This window comes from Maniola hyperantus, chromosome 16, assembly GCF_902806685.2.
Source record: "Maniola hyperantus chromosome 16, iAphHyp1.2, whole genome shotgun sequence".
In the NCBI taxonomy this organism is placed as follows: domain Eukaryota; kingdom Metazoa; phylum Arthropoda; class Insecta; order Lepidoptera; family Nymphalidae; genus Maniola; species Maniola hyperantus.
The window spans coordinates 14,358,442-14,383,421 of NC_048551.1; the positions used below are offsets into that span (position 1 = coordinate 14,358,442).

Here is a 24,980-nt window from a genome sequence, read left to right on the forward strand (position 1 = left end):
GTAGGTAACTGGTTTTTTTTCAAGAATACATACAAGAAGTTGCAAAATAAACTTTGAGAATTCGTGGCGTAGTTGTATTTCTCATGAGTTATTTACTTGTTTTCATATAAAAAACGTTTAATACAAATATTGTTGATCGGTTAATACAAATATTGACTAGGTACGAAACAATGGGTAATAATTTGTCGTGTTATTCATAGTTATACGTCGTACTATCGCTATCTCATATAAGTATGCGGTTACACAGTACTTAAATCTACCTATTACTCTATCGACATCTTATAGCAAACATTCGGGGGAAAATCTGAAAACCGTGAACCACAAAACTACATCACACAAAAAAATTAGATTGTAGTCATGAACTAAAAATTAGTATTTTCAATTTTCGAAGTAAGATAGTTAAATAGGTATATCTGACTGAGACTAGTACGGAACCCTCGTTGCGTGAGCCTGACTCGCACTTGGCCGGTTTTTTTAGGTTTGTATCTTGGAAGGATTTTTAGCAACAAAATAGTTACTATTTTGTTGCTAAAAAAACTGCGACTTCGTCCGCGTAGATTTAGATTTTTCAAAATCCTGTGGAAACTCTTCAACTTTCCGGGATAAAAAGTAGCCTATGTCCTTCCCCGGGATGCAAACTATCTCTGTACCAAATTTCGTTAAAATCGGTTGAACGGTTGAGCCGTGAAAAGCTAGCAGACAGACAGACAGACAGACACATTTTCGCATTTTTAATATTAGTATGGATATGGATTATCTTCATCGGCAAATTGTAAGTTTGTAATATTAAGATTATGTACAAATTAATGATTGTCGGAATTTTTTTCTTAATTGCGCTGTGTGATGTTGCTGTTTGGCAAATTTCATGATTCTAGGCAGTCTAGGCAGTCTAGGCAGTCTAGGCAGTTTAGGCAGTCTAGGTCAACGGGAAGTGCCCTATATGATATGTTTTTGATGTTGATATTTACGAGTATTCAATAGTAGGTAGGTACTTACAATATGAAGTACGTAAACAACCGCATAGTGGCGTACAATTTGAGAAAGGAGTTGCCATGTCTGCTCTATGCTGTGTCTTTCTCAAATACGCTTTATACCTAGGCGGGGCTGTTCAGCTCTCACCACGCGACGTGCGACGTGCGACGTGCGACGTGCGACGTGCGACGTGCGACGTGCGACGTGCGACGTGCGCATGTGGGCGGCGATCGATGCGAGTGAATGGAGCGGCGTTACGTAAGGCGGTCGCTACGCGCCGCCTCAGTGTGTCGCCTGGCGCCCCGAGCGCCGCCCGCCCAGAGCCCGCCGTGTGTTGCGATGAAGGTACGGCCGCCCTTCCCCTAGCGCGCTAGCTTAGCCGTAGGCGCCCTCGGTACGTGTCCCTCCGCCCTCCGCCCGGCGCGACTCATTCTCTGGCATGTCTGTTAAATCCTAAACCATCATCAGATCCAAATCATTATTATTATTCTCACTTATCGATCGGAACTTCTTTCTCGCAGTATCCGGGAGTCGGAATATTCTGAATGTCTTCGTATTCGATCAGAATGTTGCATGTCTGTCTATGTATGTGACTCAGTAGGTAGGTATACAGTCGTACACCTACGTCGCAGCCGCCTTCGGGCACTCGCCTCGGCTCGACTCGATCGATACGACAGGATGAGAGAGCGTCGCTCGTCCGACCCATACTAATTGTTCGGCACATGACTGTGCTGTGTAACGTTTGTCACTCCGCTGCACCTACACTGTCGTTGCATTGGGGTCTGTGTTCTGCAGGAATCATTTCTGCAGTAGGTAATTATTTATTTGGAACGAAACACGAGCAGCAGCAGATCATTGCATGAGACGGCGTAGTGACCTACAATAAACTAGGACGTTCCTGTAGATCATTGCATGAGACGGCGTAGTGACCTACAATAAACTAGGACGTTCCTGTAGATCATTGCATGAGACGGCGTAGTGACCTACAGTAAACTAGGACGTTCCTGTAGATCATTGCATGAGACGGCGTAGTGACCTACAGTAAACTAGGACGTTCCTGTAGATCATTGCATGAGACGGCGTAGTGACCTACAGTAAACTAGGACGTTCCTGTAGATCATTGCATGAGACGGCGTAGTGACCTACAGTAAACTAGGACGTTCCTGTAGATCATTGCATGAGACGGCGTAGTGACCTACAGTAAACTAGGACGTTCCTGTAGATCATTGCATGAGACGGCGTAGCTAGTGACCTACAGTAAACTAGGACGTTCCTGTAGATTAATTGAAACATAAACTGAAGTTTTTTCGTTTTTTCAGCAACTCGAAGATCAACTCCGAAGGTCATATAATGCTAAAGTTACCCAAAGGCCTTAAAAAGAAGAAAAAAGGGAAAAAATCCAAACGAAAAGGCGAGGACGAGTTATTTACTGAAGAGGAGCTCGACAAGTACAGGAGAGAGCATCGACAACAATCGGAGAGCGGTGAGGCGTCGGCTAAAGAAAATGAAGAATGGTCCAAGTTTAAGGATTTGACGAGCGGGGTAGACACCGTCCTCAAGAGAACCCAAGGCGATCTCGATCGCATCAAGTCCACTTCTTTCTTTCAACGTATCAAGTCCGTTCCTAAGGAAGACAAACCGGTCGAAAAGGAAAAACCCCACCGGCCCGTCGTCGAAGTCACTGAAGCGGACTTCCCGCAGCTCCTCGCCGCCAAGGCGGATGCCGCCGGCGCAGACAGGAGCGACTGCGCAGTCACCGACGACGAGTCCGAGGACGACGACGACCAGGACGACATCTTCGACACTTCTTACGTGGACGCCGTCGAGCGCGGCGAGGTCAAACTCGCATACGTTCCAGACTCTCCTGAAGAGTTTAAAGACGATGATATTTTCGACACCTCCCATGTAGACGCTCTTATTAAAGGCCAAGAATCTAAAATAACTAAGGGTAAAAAAGCCTTAGATATCGGCGTCGCCGTCGAAGTGCTCACTGGGCGCATCGATAATGTCACGGTCACCACCAAGCGACCGAAAAGAGTTATACCCGGTGATCTACTGCTAGAGACTACTGACGGAAAGCCGCTGCCGATCCCGACGTCGGCGAGGGAGCCGGCGGAGCAGAGTATACTAGATCTCGACACCGATGTGCCAATCACCACGCCGATAGATCTTAGCGTTTCATTGCATACTTCCCTACTTCAACAACAGAAACCGGAAAGTCATGAAGTTGTATCGACTGGAGAAGTTGAGATCGACGAGTTTACGCTTTTAGCGACAGAATCACTAGAAGTCAAGTCGACTGTTACTAAACTAGAAGAAAACGAGATAGTTGCTGAGCCGGTCTTACAAGAATCTTGGTCGGCATTTGAAGCCGACACGAACGAATCTGTTTTTGCTGAAGGAATCGTCGAGGATCAGTTGGATGTAATAGATCCATACCTCGATCAAGACGACCCGTTCGACACGAGTTTTGCGGACGCCGTCATCCCGACGAGCGACCTACGTCGAATACAGGAAGCGGTCGTATTAGAAGAGGACGACGATTTCGATCCTCGAGCGGAGGAAGTGCAGTTCAGATTAAATAATAGGCGTAAATCTTCAGTGCGTATCAATTTGATAAATCCTTCTGGTATAAGGGAGTCTATTACTTCTGATGAAATCATAGAAACAGAAAATCAAATTACGAGGGATCTTTTAGGTGGAAGTACGACCGATTTAACTCAACTGGGTGATTCACCTTTGGACCCGGTCGATATAAACGACGGGGAGGTAGATCCTTTCGATACTACTATAGTTGACGAAATAGTAGCCCCAGGAAAAGTCGAACTGAAGTTGTTAGAACAAGAGCTGATCGGAAGCGCCCCCACAGCGTCTATCTATAGAGTCCCCAGCGATCCCGACTTCGACCCGAGAGCTGATGAACCCGCGCGAGCAGAGAGAAGAGCTTCGCGCCCTGAGAACCTCCTCGTGAGCAAAAGTGTGGTGTTCAACGTTGACGGCGGAGAAGCCTCCGAAGTCGACGGCAAATCCAAGTCGGGCAAGCCTTCGACGCCGTACTACACTCGGGAACTTTCTATCACTGAAGATAAAGACGAAGAAGCCGAAGCTACTGATACATTGCCAGAACTTCCACGAGCCCACTCCGAGGAGGATTTGACAATAAACACAGCTTATCCTATTCAGAAGCGAAGACATTCGGAGTTCCCCCGATCGAGTCTAAATAGAAATATTTTGAAAGCGAGTGATCTTCTTCACGGCAACCCTAATGAAATAGCGGTAAAAGTGTTGACACCTACGGGTCCGCCGAAACAGCGCACCACTTCGAATTGCGAGTCGGACCCGTTCGACACTTCGTTCGCGGCAAACACCGAACCGAGCAAAACCGAATTAAAGTTACTAGCTAAAGAATTCTCTTGCGACGACGAAACCGCAACGTTCGTGACCGACGTGGAAACTGTTCTGCTAGAAACTTCGGACGACATCTTTCAAATAAAAGCTCTCACGCCGGAACCTCCCGATACACAAAGTTGTCGAGAGGATTTCGATCCATTCGATACTTCGTTTGCGAGCGATCTCAATCCGGGAAGAACTGAGATTAAGTTACTCGAGTCGGAATTTATAAACTAAATTTTTCTCATAAACCAAAATGGCGTACAATCCTTTCTTAAGTACGAACGATACGACAGCGCCGGTTTCGACCGAGGCTCTCAATCCTTTCACGATGTCCGATCCGGAACCGTCCGACTTCGGAGCCGGGGACAATCCGTTCGCCACCGGTAACCCTTTTTCCGATTTCGGGGAAAACTACGAACCACAAATAGGAGACACGGTGCCTACGGACATATTCGGGGGCGCCGAGCCCGCCGACGTCTGCGCCAAGCAGTTCACCGAAGCCGACACCATGGATATATTCGGAAGTCAGCCGATGGAGACCGAGAGAGTGATGAAGCCGACCGAACTCGAATTAGTCACTACTATGGTCGACTGCAGTTATTCACACGAACAAGAAACCGGGGATTCACATTCGCGACCTCTGCCAACGGAGACACAAAATCTAATTTTGACCGTGACGGGCCAAATGGAATTTACGAGCACCGATTTGCTCGATCGTATTCCTCCGACACGGACGCCGAGCCCCGTGTCCGTGCGCGACATCCACTCGCCGAGCCCGACGCCCGAGCCCGAGCCGCTCGACGCGCCGCTCGCGCCCGCGCGCCCGCCGCCCGCGCGGCCGCCGCGCCCCGCGCCGCCGCCCAGGCCGCAGCCGCCTCCCCGAGCGCCGGCCGACGACATCAACCTGTTCGATGCTCCCGTTCCGACCGTCGTCAAACCTACCAAAGAAGCAATCTTAAGTTTATACTCGGCTCCTAAGAAAGAAGAGAAACAGATTGACTTCTTGAGTGACGATATTCCGGAGATGTCTTCCGACGTAGAGCTACTATCTCAGCCGACGGATATGATGTTGAACTCCACAGCCGCCGACTCCACTGACGCGCTATTTACAGAGCCGGAGACGTCGATAACAGAGAATGTCAAACAGCCTGGAACGCAGAATAATGTATTCGCTACGCAGCCGTCGAATCCTATCGAAGAAGCGGATGCACCGATGGACTGCTCCGAGCCGGCGCCGACGGTGGGAGTCAGAGCGACTTCGTCGAACGCGTCGCCGTTCGCGGATGTCCCCGATGATAGTTTTCAAGTCCGACATGCCGATGAGAGTGACAAGAATCCCTTTGAAATGGACGACGTAAAAGATCATTCACCGCTCAACGCATCCGACGCAGAGATACATCGATCAGAGGATAAAGTGACAATGAATATCGATGATACCCCATTCGCTGCGAATGACACTTTAATGTCGGCGCCTCACTCCGACGTGAGCGAGTCTCCCATGGACGTATTCGGCGCGTACGACGAAAGCCGAGCGAATGTATTTGGCACTGCGGAAGATCCGGCTCCGGCAGATATGCAAACCACGTCACCCGCCGATATCGGCTGGAGTACGAACGAGATTGGCCGAGATGCCTTCACTAAGGCTCAGGATGCTTTCGATGCATTTCCCCAGTCTCAAGATGCATTCGATGCTTTCTCCGAAAAATTTGATTCGACCGGCGGACACCACATGAACACAGGTAGATAAATCAGATCATTGTATACATCGAAGAGAAATAATTTATTGGCTTCATGAATAGTTTGACAGCATGAATTGTCCGTTGCAGATGCGTGGGGCGACGACGGCGCCGTCGACGCGGGCCCCGCGGGGTTCGAAGCCGAAGCTTTCGACCCCTTCCTGAACATGGGCGCCCCGCCTCCCCCCGCCGCCACCCCGCGGCTCGACCATCAAGACTCGAGAGATTCCACTGATGATACATTCTCCGTATTTATTCGGTATGTAATTTAAAGTAGTTTTTTATGGTATTGTACAGAAAATAAATAGCACTTTAACTAACTGCCCCGGGTTCGCTTTAAATAAGTTACTGAAATATTTTCTAATGGGGGTCTACGTACGTTATAAAGAGAGGTAGAGAGTAGGTAAATACAAACTCTGTAGAGAGCCAGTTCGCGCTCCACGTTGCTATGTCAGGCAGTTAACACACCTTGTAACTGAAGGATATTTCAGGCCCAAAGAGAACGACGTGAGCGGGGCGGAGCCCGTGCCCGTGCTGGCGCCGCCGCCGCGCCCGCACGCGCTGCCCGACGCGGCGCGCCAGAACCCCTTCGACACGAGCGGCGCCGAGCCCGTGCAGCCGCGCGGCGACTTCGAGCGCGGTGGGTGCTGGTGTAGGGGAACGTTCTTCTTGTCCCTGTAGTGTTCCCATTTGTGAACCTTAGCGTCAGATGCGCTCGGAGACAACGTCCTTCCTTTTTCTCATCCCGATGGTTTTAAGCCACTCTATACGTCATTACTTACTTATTTTGTGGAAAGATGAAGATGTTGTTACGGTTACGCCATCGGCAGAGGAGACGCGGCCGCGGGCGGGCAGCGGGGGCAGCGGGGGCAGCGGGGGCGAGACGCCGCCTACGCCGCTGTTCGACGACGACGTGTCGCAGCCGCTGGAGGACTTCCCGCGCGTCAAGTACGACGGGCCCGGCTGGGAGATGCACCTGCGCCAGCCCAACAAGAAGAAGATCACCGGACAAAGGTGCGTTCCGGTCCCACTGCCAGTGGCCAAGGTTAATGGCATAGCCTAAATCTCAGCAGAAGTGGTACAGGGTGACCCCTGGAGGCGCATAGCTGTTCTAGATTGGACACGTTACTTTTTTTTACATAATACTTCATTCCATATCCATACTTAATATTGTGAACATGCGAAACTGTGTCTCGCTGTAGAGCTTCTCGGCTCCAGCTCGTGATTCAAGTTTGAAAGTAACGCGGCGGGACAGGTTCTGGAAGAAGATCTTCGTGCGGCTGGCGATGCAGGGCGACAGCCCGGTGGTGCAGCTGCTGAACAGCGCGAGCGACAAGGAGCCGCTGCAGGAGCTGCCGCTGCAGGCGTGCTACTCCGTGTCCGAGGTGGGCGCGCAGCAGTTCGACCAGTTCGGCAAGATCTTCACCGTCAAGCTGCAGTACGTGTTCTACAAGGAGCGCCCCGGCGTCAGGTGCGTCTCGCGACACACTGCGACTGGGCTGAGGCTCAGCCCCGAACCGCGCGTCTTTAAGCTTGTATTATGGCACAGAGTAAACTCTTGCACGGGAATTCTTGAATTTTATTCATGTTTTTAAAATTTGCTGATATTATTAGTGTTTGTTGTAATAATATTATGCCTGAAATGAAAAATAGTTTTGGTCTCGGCTGAAAAAGTTCTCCAAGTTTTTTTACACGATGCTGTGTCGTTCGGCAGGCCCGGGCAAGTGACGAAGGCGGAGCGCATCACCAACAAGCTGTCGCAGTTCGCGGCGTACGCCATCCAGGGAGACTACCAGGGCGTCAAGGAGTTCGGCAGCGATCTGCGCAAGCTGGGCCTGCCCGTGGAGCACGCGCCGCAGGTAAACGACGCTGTGTCGTTCGGAGTATCCTGAGCGAACACTGTTCGCTACGGTTTAATGGCAAAGTGGGAGAATGGGATCAAATTTGGCAACTAACAAAGCATATTTGGAAAAACTAAGTCGTATATAGGCGTCGTAAGTAGAAGTGAGAAAGCGCGGAAGGTTCGGCTGGATGAAGTCTTAGATATTTCCTGAAGGCACGAAAAAACATTTCGATCGAGTTTAACAAATTGGTTAGAGATCGTTCAGAACTGGGTTATTGGGTATTCGGTGCGAAGGAGCCCACTATCCTCACCCGGCCCTCGGTACACCTCGAGTTGGCCGAGAACACGAACATCCTACTGTTCTGATGCAGTCGGGTAATAAGTTAAGCGAGCCGCTGCTTGTGTTGCCAGGTGTCGCAGCTGTTCAAGATAGGGTCGCTGAACTACGAGGACGTGAAGCAGTTCTCGTGCTGCGTGGAGGAGGCGCTGTTCCGCCTCTCCGCGCATCGCGACCGCGCGCTCACCTACAAGATGGAGGAGGTAAGTGTCCACAGCAGACGTGGCAGACTGAACCACTATACTGACAAGCAAACCAATCAAACTAAATCTCCAAAAAACCACGTGGACCCCTGGCAGAGCTATTCAATTATCAAATATACTGTTAGAAAAGCAAAAGACTTTGGAAGCACTTGCTTGAGTTCTTGAGATCATCCACCATTCCAGTATCTTGGAAAGCGGCCTGAATAATTAGCACAGGGAGTTTTCTAGGGACTTCCCAAGAATCTAACCCTCGCACACCGTGCCCCCACTCGTCATAAGCCTTGTTTTTTGAATAAAAATCAGTAAGTTTCAAAGTGGGTAGGTATTAGTTAATACGCCAGACCACCGACCGGGAAAAATATTTAGTCTCAGACAATTTTCGCTTATCCACAGATATTAGTATGCTAATTTTACGCCGAGGGGTCAATCGCACAGATAAATTATGAAACCCGGAACGGTCCGGGACGTCGAGCGGAATTTTCCAGGGGTTGCCTGAAAAACAGCGCTGAGATAGTGTACTGTGTACCCACATACACTACTACAGCATTACGCTGAGGCAATTCCCTTTTTTTTTGGGACAGTTTTGCGCCACAGACACGCATTCGGGTTTATGTCAGACATTTAATTTATTTTATTTTAGACTTATTTTACTGTAATTCCATGCAATTCGGCTGCGAAACTCGCCGCCTCTATACACGTACACTGTACAGTCGTACACGCGGTTGAAATGCGTGGAAAGCCGTACGTATCTATTAGTTAAGTATTTGTGATCTTTTTTTTTGTCTTCATGCTTTGTTTTGTGTTTTGTTTTGTTTATGTACGTTTGTCTGGTGTTGTTGTGTTTTGTACTGTGCGCTATGGTCCCAAATAAAAGTTTATTTATTTATTTATTTAATTCTCGGAAAGTTTCACTTGGTCTGTCACACTCACATGGTCTGGTGTATTTTACTGCAAGATAGACGATAATCATGCCTTGTAGCAATGATAAAGTCTAGGGCGGAGCGCGCTCGTGTAGAAGATTCGCTATCATTAATATTACCTCGAAGGTACTCAAGTTGTAGTTGGTGGGAAACATGGACGGTGGAATGGGATTCCAACTTGGGGTCCGGCGTTGCAGGTGCAGATCACGGCGGTGGACGAGCTGCACGTAGAGCAGGACGCGGAGGGCGCGGTGCTGAAGCAGATCGCGCGCGTGCGAGTCTTCTTCCTCGGCTTCCTGAGCGGTAAGGTACCTACCGGTGTTGCAGGTGCAGATCACGGCGGTGGACGAGCTGCACGTAGAGCAGGACGCGGAGGGCGCGGTGCTGAAGCAGATCGCGCGCGTGCGAGTCTTCTTCCTCGGCTTCCTGAGCGGTAAGGTACCTACCGGTGTTGCAGGTGCAGATCACGGCGGTGGACGAGCTGCACGTAGAGCAGGACGCGGAGGGCGCGGTGCTGAAGCAGATCGCGCGCGTGCGAGTCTTCTTCCTCGGCTTCCTGAGCGGTAAGGTACCTACCGGTGTTGCAGGTGCAGATCACGGCGGTGGACGAGCTGCACGTAGAGCAGGACGCGGAGGGCGCGGTGCTGAAGCAGATCGCGCGCGTGCGAGTCTTCTTCCTCGGCTTCCTGAGCGGTAAGGTACCTACCGGTGTTGCAGGTGCAGATCACGGCGGTGGACGAGCTGCACGTAGAGCAGGACGCGGAGGGCGCGGTGCTGCTGCAAACTGCCAACACCTGTCTCGGCTTTTTATCTAGTGCTTTGGTCTAAAAGTGTGGTGTAAATTATTCACTTTTCGTTTTGTCTAAATAAAAATAAATATATATATAAAAGCAACGACTTTATCCTTGGACACCATGTCCCAACTCTTCAACCCTGATGATGTAGGTCCCGACTTCAACATACATACAAGTGTAGAAACAAAAGTTGTTTTTTACTTTGTAGTGGTTTTGGAAGTCGGTTTTTTAATATAAAAATTATGAGGTTATTAGGAGACAGATTTGAAAATGAAATTGTTTTAGAAGTGTCTCGCAGGCGAGATCTATCGACTGCAGTTTGTACAGTAGCTTGTGATTGACGCGCTCTGCCGACAGGCATGCCGGACGTCGAGCTGGGCGTCAACGACCTGCGGCGGCAGGGGCGCGAGGTGGTGGGGCGCCACGACATCATCCCCGTCGCCACGGAGGAGTGGATCCGCGTCGAGGAGCCCGAGTTCCACGCCTGCGTCACGCCGCAGGCCTTCGACGACGACAAGATCATCAAGTAAGCTCCCGAACCTTCCGCATTTATGTTGCCAAACAGACCTACAGCGCCGAACCGAGACCTCCAGGTACCCCCAAACGAAACGAACATCTCCATCATCCAATCCCGTATTGTATAACTGAACGTGTCAGATTTTGCCAAAAAATTGTTTCTTAAGTGCATTGGGACACCCGAGTGAGTTGTGTTGATTGAAATTTTTTGGTATCAGATTCAAGCCGCCCGACGCGTGCTACATCGAGCTGCTGCGCTTCCGCGTGCGGCCGCCCAAGAACCGCGAGCTGCCTCTGCAGCTCAAGGCGGTGTGGTGCGTCACGGGCAACAAGGTATACATGCCGGCGTCAGGTTCGAGCCGCCCGACGCGTGCTACATCGAGCTGGTGCGCTTCCGCGTGCGGCCGCCCAAGAACCGCGAGCTGCCTCTGCAGCTCAAGGCGGTGTGGTGCGTCACGGGCAACAAGGTATACATGCCGGCGTCAGGTTCGAGCCGCCCGACGCGTGCTACATCGAGCTGCTGCGCTTCCGCGTGCGGCCGCCCAAGAACCGCGAGCTGCCTCTGCAGCTCAAGGCGGTGTGGTGCGTCACGGGCAACAAGGTATACATGCCGGCGTCAGGTTCGAGCCGCCCGACGCGTGCTACATCGAGCTGCTGCGCTTCCGCGTGCGGCCGCCCAAGAACCGCGAGCTGCCTCTGCAGCTCAAGGCGGTGTGGTGCGTCACGGGCAACAAGGTATACATGCCGGCGTCAGGTTCGAGCCGCCCGACGCGTGCTACATCGAGCTGCTGCGCTTCCGCGTGCGGCCGCCCAAGAACCGCGAGCTGCCTCTGCAGCTCAAGGCGGTGTGGTGCGTCACGGGCAACAAGGTATACATGCCGGCGTCAGGTTCGAGCCGCCCGACGCGTGCTACATCGAGCTGGTGCGCTTCCGCGTGCGGCCGCCCAAGAACCGCGAGCTGCCTCTGCAGCTCAAGGCGGTGTGGTGCGTCACGGGCAACAAGGTATACATGCCGGCGTCAGGTTCGAGCCGCCCGACGCGTGCTACATCGAGCTGCTGCGCTTCCGCGTGCGGCCGCCCAAGGACCGCGAGCTGCCTCTGCAGCTCAAGGCGGTGTGGTGCGTCACGGGCAACAAGGTATACATGCCGGCGTCAGGTTCGAGCCGCCCGACGCGTGCTACATCGAGCTGGTGCGCTTCCGCGTGCGGCCGCCCAAGAACCGCGAGCTGCCTCTGCAGCTCAAGGCGGTGTGGTGCGTCACGGGCAACAAGGTATACATGCCGGCGTCAGGTTCGAGCCGCCCGACGCGTGCTACATCGAGCTGCTGCGCTTCCGCGTGCGGCCGCCCAAGAACCGCGAGCTGCCTCTGCAGCTCAAGGCGGTGTGGTGCGTCACGGGCAACAAGGTATACATGCCGGCGTCAGGTTCGAGCCGCCCGACGCGTGCTACATCGAGCTGCTGCGCTTCCGCGTGCGGCCGCCCAAGAACCGCGAGCTGCCTCTGCAGCTCAAGGCGGTGTGGTGCGTCACGGGCAACAAGGTATACATGCCGGCGTCAGGTTCGAGCCGCCCGACGCGTGCTACATCGAGCTGCTGCGCTTCCGCGTGCGGCCGCCCAAGAACCGCGAGCTGCCTCTGCAGCTCAAGGCGGTGTGGTGCGTCACGGGCAACAAGGTATACATGCCGGCGTCAGGTTCGAGCCGCCCGACGCGTGCTACATCGAGCTGCTGCGCTTCCGCGTGCGGCCGCCCAAGAACCGCGAGCTGCCTCTGCAGCTCAAGGCGGTGTGGTGCGTCACGGGCAACAAGGTATACATGCCGGCGTCAGGTTCGAGCCGCCCGACGCGTGCTACATCGAGCTGCTGCGCTTCCGCGTGCGGCCGCCCAAGAACCGCGAGCTGCCTCTGCAGCTCAAGGCGGTGTGGTGCGTCACGGGCAACAAGGTATACATGCCGGCGTCAGGTTCGAGCCGCCCGACGCGTGCTACATCGAGCTGGTGCGCTTCCGCGTGCGGCCGCCCAAGAACCGCGAGCTGCCTCTGCAGCTCAAGGCGGTGTGGTGCGTCACGGGCAACAAGGTATACATGCCGGCGTCAGGTTCGAGCCGCCCGACGCGTGCTACATCGAGCTGCTGCGCTTCCGCGTGCGGCCGCCCAAGAACCGCGAGCTGCCTCTGCAGCTCAAGGCGGTGTGGTGCGTCACGGGCAACAAGGTATACATGCCGGCGTCAGGTTCGAGCCGCCCGACGCGTGCTACATCGAGCTGCTGCGCTTCCGCGTGCGGCCGCCCAAGAACCGCGAGCTGCCTCTGCAGCTCAAGGCGGTGTGGTGCGTCACGGGCAACAAGGTATACATGCCGGCGTCAGGTTCGAGCCGCCCGACGCGTGCTACATCGAGCTGCTGCGCTTCCGCGTGCGGCCGCCCAAGAACCGCGAGCTGCCTCTGCAGCTCAAGGCGGTGTGGTGCGTCACGGGCAACAAGGTATACATGCCGGCGTCAGGTTCGAGCCGCCCGACGCGTGCTACATCGAGCTGCTGCGCTTCCGCGTGCGGCCGCCCAAGAACCGCGAGCTGCCTCTGCAGCTCAAGGCGGTGTGGTGCGTCACGGGCAACAAGGTATACATGCCGGCGTCAGGTTCGAGCCGCCCAATGCGACGGGTTATGTTGCAATGTTCAGTCGGCGAACAAGACTGTCACCCTTGTAGGGAGGAGCACACAGCGGGGCCGTTGTGCCACTGTAGGTGAACGTGGAACGTGGCCACTATCGTGCAGTTCTGTTTGGCGGCAGGTGGAGCTGCGCGCGGACGTGCTGGTGCCGGGCTTCGCGTCGCGCGCACTGGGGCAGGTGCCGTGCGAGGACGTGGCCATCCGCTTCCCCATCCCCGAGTGCTGGATCTACCTGTTCCGCGTCGAGAAGCACTTCCGCTACGGCTCCGTCAAGTCCGCGCACAGGTCAGAGCCGCGCCTCGGCCCGTCATCGGCTACACATCAGCCAGCTGTCGGAGCCTATGCTCTGATATGATAGGTGCAGAGCTTCGACAGCTACCACATCACCGATATGTTTTGATGGGCTGCATCCCAAATTCTCTCAATGGTTTCATTTAAATCCACTTTTTGCCTCATCATAATTCTGGCTCATCCCCGAAATTAAGATACCTAACTAGCAACGGTCTTCAGTTCCGAATCCAGGATTTCTATTCAAGTTTCTTATATTATATTTCCATGAAAAGTAGGATCACTAAAGATATATGTATGTATTCAGGCGCACCGGCAAGATCAAGGGCATCGAGCGGTTCCTGGGCGCCGTGGACACGCTGCAGGAGTCGCTCATCGAGGTGACGTCCGGCCAGGCCAAGTACGAGCACCAGCACCGCGCCATCGTGTGGCGCATGCCGCGCCTGCCCAAGGAGGGACAAGGTTGTACTGCACGACCCTCCGCGAGCCGTATACCCTACATCATCAGGGTTGAGGAGATGGGACTTGGAGACCAAGCATAAAGTCGTTGCTTGGTACCTACAACATGAGTTCACTATGAACACTTCCTGAATCGTATTAACTTAGGCGGACAGTAACCCTGCAGTATCAGGATTGAGGAGTCGGATCCAGAAATTTTTATGGGACCACCACGGAAACATCCCCTGATGATCAAAAAAAAATTTTTCAAATCATAATAATCATTATCATAATTAATTATTATTGCAAATAGACGTTTTATAGGTGGTGCAGCAGTCAGATCACAGTGTATATTTACCATTATAATGGTGACGGTAAAATCGGTCCAGAAACCTCCAAAAGTCGGAAAATACATTTTTAAAAAACGGGCCGACTTGAGAAATGAGAAGCTGTGAGCATCGGTTAAAAATAATAATATAAATAATAAAATCATGCAACGCTTCGTTACAAGGTGCACTCGGACCTAATGCTATTAATTTATATCTTTTGGTAGTATAACAAATGATTGAACTAGGATTGCCTATTTTGATTTTTCACTTTATCGACATGCACGAAACTAAACTGTGGCTATAATGCATAATACTCAAACGCGCAAATCGTAGTACCTATATCTTACATAATTCGTTTTAAATGTAAAGGTGCATACACCACTCACAACCTGGTGTGCCGCATGGCGCTCACGTCGTACGACCAGATCCCCGAGGAGCTCGCCAAGTGGGCACACGTCGAGTTCACGATGCCGGCCACGCAGGTCTGTACTCTGTGGCACACCGCCTTGCACTAGCTCAGCTCGTTGGTACACCACTCACAACCTGGTGTGCCGCATGGCGCTCACGTCGTACGACCAGATCCCCGAGGAGCTCGCCAAGTGGGCACACGTCGAGTTCACGATGCCGGCCACGCAGGTCTGTACTCTGTGGCACACCGCCTTGCACTAGCTCAGCTCGTTGGTACACCACTCACAACCTGGTGTGCCGCATGGCGCTCACGTCGTACGACCAGATCCCCGAGGAGCTCGCCAAGTGGGCACACATCGAGTTCACGATGCCGGCCACGCAGATCTGTACTCTGTGGCACACCGCCTTGCACTAGTCAGCTCGTTGGTACACCACTCACAACCTGGTGTGCCGCATGGCGCTCACGTCGTACGACCAGATCCCCGAGGAGCTCGCCAAGTGGGCACACATCGAGTTCACGATGCCGGCCACGCAGGTCTGTACTCTGTGGCACACCGCCTTGCACTAGTCAGCTCGTTGGTACTCAACTCACGCTCACGTCGAGCAACGATGGGAGATCACACCGACCTTTGCGAGGCGCAGGATTCGAGCGACTCACAGAGTACATTGAATATATGGAGCGACTGCACAGCGACTGTCCGCAGCCGCTCCGCAGTTGCCGTATTTATAGCCGGTGGGCGTGGCCTAACCGGTGGCGTGATCTATATGACGCGGTCGTGGAGCTCGCCGATTGGTGGGTTGGCCGGCGCTGCGTGGCGCGACCTGGCTGTGGAATGTTTGGGATGCCGGCCAGCGCGCCGGCCTGCTCGTCACACGTGTAGCATGGTATAATGGTTTTTATGTAGAATGGCGCTGACGCAACGCATCGTGTTGCTTGACTCCAGATGGCTGGACGACTTGCAAGCAAGTAGCTAGAAGCCTCTGGACTCAAGCAGCACGAGCCCGCGTCTCGGGGAGAGACTAGTGGAACAGTTTGACAATGTTGGCTTGTGTGCAGGTGTCGCACACGACGGTGCGCTCGGTGTCGCTGCAGCAACACGACGGCGACCCTCCCGAGAAGTACGTGCGCTACCTCGCGCGCCACGAGTACATGTACGTCTCACTTGTATTGCCTGTGCCCGCTTCACTGACTCTCGCCGCCGTAAGGGGATCCCACAGGGTACACACGACGGTGCGCTCGGTGTCGCTGCAGCAACACGACGGCGACCCTCCCGAGAAGTACGTGCGCTACCTCGCGCGCCACGAGTACATGTACGTCTCACTTGTATTGCCTGTGCCCGCTTCACTGACTCTCGCCGCCGTAAGGGGATCCCACAGGGTACACACGACGGTGCGCTCGGTGTCGCTGCAGCAACACGACGGCGACCCTCCCGAGAAGTACGTGCGCTACCTCGCGCGCCACGAGTACATGTACGTCTCACTTGTATTGCCTGTGCCCGCTTCACTGACTCTCGCCGCCGTAAGGGGATCCCACAGGGTACACACGACGGTGCGCTCGGTGTCGCTGCAGCAACACGACGGCGACCCTCCCGAGAAGTACGTGCGCTACCTCGCGCGCCACGAGTACATGTACGTCTCACTTGTATTGCCTGTGCCCGCTTCACTGACTCTCGCCGCCGTAAGGGGATCCCACAGGGTACACACGACGGTGCGCTCGGTGTCGCTGCAGCAACACGACGGCGACCCTCCCGAGAAGTACGTGCGCTACCTCGCGCGCCACGAGTACATGTACGTCTCACTTGTATTGCCTGTGCCCGCTTCACTGACTCTCGCCGCCGTAAGGGGATCCCACAGGGTACACACGACGGTGCGCTCGGTGTCGCTGCAGCAACACGACGGCGACCCTCCCGAGAAGTACGTGCGCTACCTCGCGCGCCACGAGTACATGTACGTCTCACTTGTATTGCCTGTGCCCGCTTCACTGACTCTCGCCGCCGTAAGGGGTTATTCCCGTTGAGTCACACCCCCGTGTGTAACACTGTGACACAAGGTACTTAAAATTTCAAAACATTCCCGTTGAGTAACACTGTTACACAACGGGAATTAATTTGAACTTGTTGGCACCTTGTGTCACACCTACATAAATACATATTATTGCGCGTGTATCAAGTATTAACTGATTGTGCACTTTTCCGGGATGTTATTTATTTATAAATACAAGATGGCGGACATGAATTTTTTTACAAAAAATTGACATGGGTGTCGTTTTTAGGGTTTTCGAGGGTGCTGAATTTGATGATGACATTTATTCTGAAATCCAAGATGGCGGACATGATTTTTTTTACAAAAAATTGACATGGGTGTCGTTTTCAGGGTTTTAGAGGGTGCTGAATTTGATGATGACATTTATTCTGAAATCCAAGCTGGCGGACATGAATTTTTTTTACAAAAAATTGACATGGGTGTCGTTTCAGGGTTTTCTAGGGTGCTGAATTTGATGATGACATTTATTCTGAAGTCCAAGATGGCGGACATGATTTTTTTTACAAAAAATTGACATGGGTGTCTTTTTCAGGGTTTTCGAGGGTGCTGAATTTGATGATGACATTTATTCTGAAATCCAAGATGGCGGACATGTATTTTTTACAAAAAATTGACATGGGTGTCCTTTTCAGGGTTTTCGAGGGTGCTGAATATGATGATGACATTTATTCTGAAATCCGAGATAGCGGACATGATTTTTTTCACAAAAAATTGACATGGGTGTCGTTTTCAGGGTTTTCGAGGGTGCTGAATTTGATGATGACATTTATTCTGAAATCCAAGCTGGCGGACATGAATTTTTTTTACAAAAAATTGACATGGGTGTCGTTTCAGGGTTTTCTAGGGTGCTGAATTTGATGATGACATTTATTCTGAAGTCCAAGATGGCGAACATGATTTTTTTTACAAAAAATTGACATGGGTGTCGTTTTCAGGGTTTTCGAGGGTGCTGAATTTGATGATGACATTTATTCTGAAATCCAAGATGGCGGACATGGATTTTTTTACAAAAAATTTACATGGGTGTCGTTTTCAGGGTTTTCGAGGGTGCTGAATTTGATGATGACATTTATTCTGAAATCCAAGATGGCGGACATGATTTTTTTACAAAAAATTGACATGGGTGTCGTTTTCAGGGTTTTCGAGGGTGCTGAATTTGATGACGACATTTATTCTGAAATCCAAGATGGCGGACATGGATTTTTTTACAAAAAATTTACATGTGTGTCGTTTTTAGGGTTTTCGAGGGTGCTGAATTTGATGATGACATTTATTCTGAAATCCAAGCTGGCGGACATGAATTTTTTTTACAAAAAATTGACATGGGTGTCGTTTTGCAGGGTTTTCGAGGGTGCTGAATTTGATGATGACATTTATTCTGTATTTTAATCTTAATTTTTTTGTAAAATATCCATGTCCGCTATCTTGGATTTCAGAATAAATGTCATCATTAAATTCAGCACCCTCTAAAACCCTGAAAACGACATCCATGTCAATTTTTTGTAAAAAAATCCATGTCCGCCATCTTGGATTTTAGAATAAATGTCATCATCAAATTCAGCACCCTCGAAAACCCTGAAACCGACACCCATGTCAATTTTTTGTAAAAAAATTCATGTCTGCCATCTTGGATTTCAGAATAAATGTCATCATCAAATTCAGCACCCTCGAAAACCCTGAAAAGGACACCCATGTCAATTTTTTGTAAAAAAAATCATGTCCGCCATCTCGGATTTCAGAATAAATGTCATCATCAAATTCAGCACCCACGAAATCTCTGAAAAGGACACCCATGTCAATTTTTTGTAAAAAAAAATCATGTCCGCCATCTTGGATTTTAGAATAAATGTCATCATCAAATTCAGCACCCTCGAAAACCCTGAAAACGACACCCATGTCTATTTTTTGTAAAAAAAATCATGTCCGCCATCTCGGATTTCAGAATAAATGTCATCATCAAATTCAGCACCCTCGAAAACCCTAAAAAGGACACCCATGTCAATTTTTTGTAAAAAAATCCATGTCGGCCATCTTGGATTTCAGAATAAATGTCATCATCAAATTCAGCACCCTCGAAAACCCTGAAAACGACACCCATGTAAATTTTTTGTAAAAAAATCCATGTCCGCCATCTTGGATTTCAGAATAAATGTCATCATCAAATTCAGCACCCTCGAAAACCCTGAAAACGACACCCATGTCAATTTTTTGTAAAAAAAATCATGTCCGCCATCTTGGACTTCAGAATAAATGTCATCATCAAATTCAGCACCCTAGAAAACCCTGAAACGACACCCATGTCAATTTTTTTTTAAAAAAATTCATGTCCGCCAGCTTGGATTTCAGAATAAATGTCATCATCAAATTCAGCACCCTCGAAAACCCAGAAAACGACACCCATGTCAATTTTTTGTGAAAAAAATCATGTCCGCCATCTTGGATTTCAGAATAAATGTCATCATCAAATTCAGCACCCTCGAAAACCCTGAAAACGACACCCATGTAAATTTTTTGTAAAAAATACATGTCCGCCATCTTGGATTTCAGAATAAATGTCATCATCAAATTCAGCACCCTCGAAAACCCTGAAAACGACACCCATGTCAATTTTTTGTGAAAAAAATCATGTCCGCCATCTTGGATTTCAGAATAAATGTCATCATCAAATTCAGCACCCTCGAAAACCCTAAAAACGACACCCATGTCAATTTTTTGTAAAAAAATTCATGTCCGCCATCTTGGATTTCAGAATAAATGTCATCATCAAATTCAGCACCCTCGAAAACCCTGAAAACGACACCCATGTCAATTTTTTGTGAAAAAAATAATGTCCGCCATCTTGGATTTCAGAATAAATGTCATCATCAAATTCAGCACCCTCGAAAACCCTAAAAACGATACCCATGTCAGTTTTTTGTAAAAAAATTCATGTCCGCCATCTTGTATTTATAAATAAATAACATCCCGGAAAAGTGCACAATCAGTTAATACTTTGATACACGCGCAATAATATGTATTTATGTAGGTGTGACACAAGGTACCAACAAGTTCAAATTAATTCCCGTTGTGTAACAGTGTTACTCAACGGGAATGTTTTGAAATTTTAGGCACCTTGTGTCACAGTGTTACACACGGGGGTGTGACTCAACGGGAATAACCCGCCGTAAGGGGATCCCACAGGGTACACACGACGGTGCGCTCGGTGTCGCTGCAGCAACACGACGGCGACCCTCCCGAGAAGTACAGTATTTACATTGTCAGTTCTATTTCACGCTGTATTTGATATAACTTTAAAATTATAATTGACTTACAATAGCCTTTATGGCCAGTTGCACCGCAGAAAGTTATCATTATACCTAGTTAAAATTGTTTAGCAAATAAAAAACAAATTGAATGGTGCAAGTCAGCATTCTTACCTCTATAATATAATAATAAAGGCAGAACCGGGAGGAGGCCTTATACCCAAATATGGGATCCTTATCTACACTACACAGAATACCTACTCACATAAAAAAATAATTTTGTAACTTTTGTAAATTAATATTATAATTATTAACTACCTACCCTACAACAGGTAAACATCACACATACCTACAACAGGTAAACATCACACATACCTACAACAGGTAAACATCACACATACCTACAACAGGTAAACATCACACATACAAAATACATACCTACTTACTTAATTATCATACTAACATAATTATACTAACAAAACTAACATAAGATTAAGCGAAAAAGTTATGATAATAAATAATATTAGATAGACGAGTAGTTAAATAAGAAAACATTGTATAAAGATAAGGAAGTAAATAAAGGCTTAATAATAATATAATAATAATTATTAAGACTAGATCTATGTGAAATGGTAAAAAGTCAAGTACCTAACACTTGTGCAACCAAAAGTATATATTTGGTGGACAAATTGAACGTTAACGGTAACCACCTGTGGTGCAACTGGTGAAAGTGGCGTTGTGTGCAGCGTGGGCATCGAGCGCACGAGCGGGCAGGCGGTGGCGGCCTACGCGCTCGCGGCCAGCAAGGAGCCCGAGCGGCCGGCCGAGCCCGCGCCGCCCACGCCGCCCACGCCGCCCACGCCGCGCCCGCCCTCCTCCGACTCCGACTCCGACTAGAGCCCGCCGCACGCCGAGTGTCGAACCTCGCGCACACCTCCAACACTATCCGGTGGCGCCCTACGCGCCCACGCGGCCGCCCACGCCGCGCCCGCCCTCCTCCGACTCCGACTCCGAGTGTCGAACCTGGCGTACCCCTCCAACACTATCCGGTGGCGCCCTACGCGCCCACGCGGCCGCCCACGCCGCGCCCGCCCTCTGTCGAAGTGTCGAACCTCGCGCACACACCCGTTGCTCACGACAAGCTAAGCTTCGGATAGTTACTTAGTAAAGTTTAAATGAATAAAACATATTTTTTAATTTAAATAGTGTTTGAGGTGTGCTCGAGGAAATACAATAGCTTGTTATACTTACTCATTGTTTGTGAAAGCGCCTCACATCCATTTAAGTAGTTATCATAATATGATAAGTACTTGTATTCAACTTAAGTAGGTACAATTATAAATCGGTTTGTAACTTTAACATGCGCAAATCGAACCGTTTACTCCGTACTCCGTAGGTACTCCGTAGATAGTCAGTATATAAAAAGATGATTGAGCAACAAACGCCAAAACATACCTACATTAACAATTGGAGCTTACATAAATAAGTAAGATTCAGTAAAAACTCAGCATCCATGACTCTTAGCGCCCTCTCTCGGGAATATGAAATAGATTTTGTATTTATTATTTACTTATTATTACTCGCTGTTAGCTAACTGTTGTGTAAACACGATAGTAAGACTAAGACTATCCAACTCGATACGTGTTGTAAATAAATACTCACATAGGTATTCTTCCACACAGGGAATACAGAATACTTCAATATGCTGCATAAAATAAATGCATTTGGAAATTAGCGGAAAGAGTAATATTGTTATAACATGAATATGAAAATGGCAATGCAAAGTTCATTAGATAAACAAATATTTAAATAAATTTTAATCATAATAATATGTGTACCTACTGTAAGAAACATTCATTGTATGTAAAAGGAGATGTAATACCTATAGGTAGATAGATGTAGGTAGTTTGTAAGTAGGTATATATTGTTTGTATACTCATCATGTTAGTGTTCCAACGCGATGTTATAAAGTAGATGGTTACCTACACATCTGATAATCGTCATAAATAGATCTGTCATCTGTGTAAATAACTATAATTTACCTTAAAGCGAAAGTGTTGACTCCTAGTCCTGTGCACTTGCATTTAGAATGTAGACAAAACAATCTGTATATAAATAATAAGTGTAATAGGTAAGTATTTTATGATCAAAATTATATTATTATTGTTAACCTGTCGGACGATCCCACCGCCCTCTAGTGGCGTAGTGCTAGAGTTGCGCTGCATTAGGTAAGTAGGTACCTACTACACAATATTGTGAGAGGTTTCATGAAAGCATAATATATTTTAGTAAAAAAATATCGTAGTCGCGTTGCTTACCACCTATAGTAAAATATACTACATATGAGCATAAATATGGTGACAAAATGATGTAGTAATTATTGTACTCAATTGAATGTGTAAGATTCGTCCTGACTCCTGACTCCTGACTCCTTACTCCTGGCGACCGACCGGAAATTCTTCCTTTATATTTAGATAAATTACTAACTTCAAATAAAGTTATTGGGACAAGATCCTAGAAATATATAAATTACGTCTTATTAAGTTAGGATCGCTGCAAATCAAAAAGGTTTTTTTATATTTTAACTTGATAAAATACTTATACGAATAGCTTAAATACCTACCTACTGTTGCCGTTAAAAGTTTTTGTTACGTTATCTGTTACCTCTGTGGCGTCATATTACGACTAGCTTTGCTGTTACCTCTGTGGCGTCATATTACGACTAGCTTTGCTGTTACCTCTGTGGCGTCATATTACGACTAGCTTTGCTGTTACCTCTGTGGCGTCATATTACGACTAGCTTTGCTGTTACCTCTGTGGCGTCATATTACGACTAGCTTTGCTGTTACCTCTGTGGTGTCATATTACGACTAGCTTTGCTGTTACCTCTGTGGCGTCATATTACGACTAGCTTTGCTGTTACCTCTGTGGCGTCATATTACGACTAGCTTTGCTGTTACCTCTGTGGCGTCATATTACGACTAGCTTTGCTGTTACCTCTGTGGCGTCATATTACGACTAGCTTTGCTGTTACCTCTGTGGCGTCATATTACAACTAGCTTTGCTGTTACCTCTGTGGCGTCATATTACGACTAGCTTTGCTGTTACCTCTGTGGCGTCATATTACGCCTAGCTTTAAGCCTACACTCTAGACATGATAGCTTTCTTGCTTGCTACCTACGTGATTTGTTAGTTGTTACACCTGTTTGAGAACCTACAATACTCCCAGTGGACCGCTAGTAGCTACTCATAGAAGCTAAACTAAACCTTCACTGTAACATTGACTAAGTTACATCTAGTCATATTTTGTTGTAAAGACTAGGCATAGACTATAGAGTGTGAAATGTTATAACATTCTGCGGTCGTGATAATCATCTGACAGCCGCAGCCGACGGCCCGCGGGTGGTCGGCAGACGGCCGTCGGTGTATGTCTGACAAAGCCGCGGGTGGTCGGCAGACGGCCGTCGGTGTACGTCTGACAAAGCCGCGGGTAATCGGCAGACAGCTCGGTGTGTGTCTGACAGGAATGTTGTAGATCGAGCACAAATACAAACAACAACTTATGCATATTAATAGGTAGGTATAGTGTTATTGTTATATTATATCTGTGAATGGTATCTTGAATTTTGATTGTCGGCAGCTAGGTACTGGGTACTGGGTACTAGGTACTGGGTACTGGGTACTAGGTACTGGGTACAGGGTACTAGGTACCAGGTACCAGGTACTAGGTACTAGGTACTGGGTACTAGGTACTGGGTACTGGGTACTAGGTACTAGGTACTAGGTACTGGGTACTAGGTACTGGGTACTAGGTACTGGGTACTGGGTACTAGGTACTAGGTACTGGGTACTAGGTACTAATTTTGTTAAACTCCATTTTCCAGTGGATGTAGTATATTATTATCATCATAATAATAATAATGTCTACTTTCTAGTCACTTGTGTAGAAAAATTAACAAATTGAACCAAATAACATAAAATTTTATCGTTGATATAATATTGTTGACGATATAATAATGTCATATTCAAACTTATGTAAAAGTATCTCGATAAGTGCAATGTCATATATTATCATAAGCAAATATAGTTGAGATAGCTGAAACATAATACTATATCAACTGTTGTAACCGTACATTATATAAATAATTGTTCGGGGTCGGTTCCACCACTGCGCACTGTGCGCCCGCGCCCTTGTGTCGCAGCGCCGCCCGCGCCCTTGTGTCGCAGCGCCGCCCGCGCCCTTGTGTCGCAGCGCCGCCGCGTGTCCACTGAACGATGGACATGTTTTGTTGTCAATAAATTTACTACTATTGTGATGAGCCTACGTGTTTTTATTTGAACACCCGTTTCGTTTTTTACCCGTCTACGGCAAAGCCAAAAGGAAGGGTTATGATTTTGGCAGTCTATGTATGTATGTCAGTCTGTATCTATGTGTGTTCCACTGTAGCGGCTAAACTATTGGACCGATTTTTTATTTTATTTAAAAGGACAATCAACAGGTTACAAATAATACTTAAACTTACAACTAGACAAAAGAAAGAGATACATAAATATTTCGTAGATCCACTTAGTGATTGCCACAGCTTGTGATGAGAAACTAGATAGAAGGAGACAAACGATAAAGGAAATGAGGACAAAAGAAGAGATGCTAAAATAGATCGAGGGTTGAGGCAATCAACTAACTGGTTCCTGGTTGGTTGCCACTTGCCACGAACAACTGGTTCATGGTTGGTTGCCACGAACAACTGGTTCTTGGTTGGTTGCCACGGACAAAAACATACATTAAAGCTAAATTAACAATAAAACCAAAAACAAAATTAAGTATAAAAATAAAAAAAAGTTTGATATTTTAAATT

The 24,980-nt window shown here is 48.7% G+C and overlaps 1 protein-coding gene across 1 annotated transcript; it reads left to right on the plus strand.

The window, feature by feature from the left end:
* Positions 1 to 1,196: 1,196 nt before the first annotated feature.
* Positions 1,197 to 24,443, plus strand: LOC117989429 (uncharacterized). Its single transcript, XM_069503755.1, has 17 exons — positions 1,197 to 1,317; positions 2,292 to 4,571; positions 4,642 to 6,104; positions 6,192 to 6,360; positions 6,593 to 6,741; positions 6,932 to 7,115; positions 7,357 to 7,572; positions 7,816 to 7,960; positions 8,356 to 8,484; positions 9,602 to 9,707; positions 10,556 to 10,724; positions 10,933 to 11,047; positions 13,498 to 13,661; positions 13,972 to 14,126; positions 14,801 to 14,913; positions 15,897 to 16,786; positions 20,871 to 24,443. Exons 2-17 carry the CDS (start codon positions 2,323 to 2,325, stop codon positions 21,019 to 21,021), a joined length of 6,567 nt encoding a protein of 2,188 aa, XP_069359856.1. The 5' UTR covers positions 1,197 to 1,317; positions 2,292 to 2,322; the 3' UTR covers positions 21,022 to 24,443.
* The last annotated feature ends 537 nt before the right edge of the window (positions 24,444 to 24,980 follow it).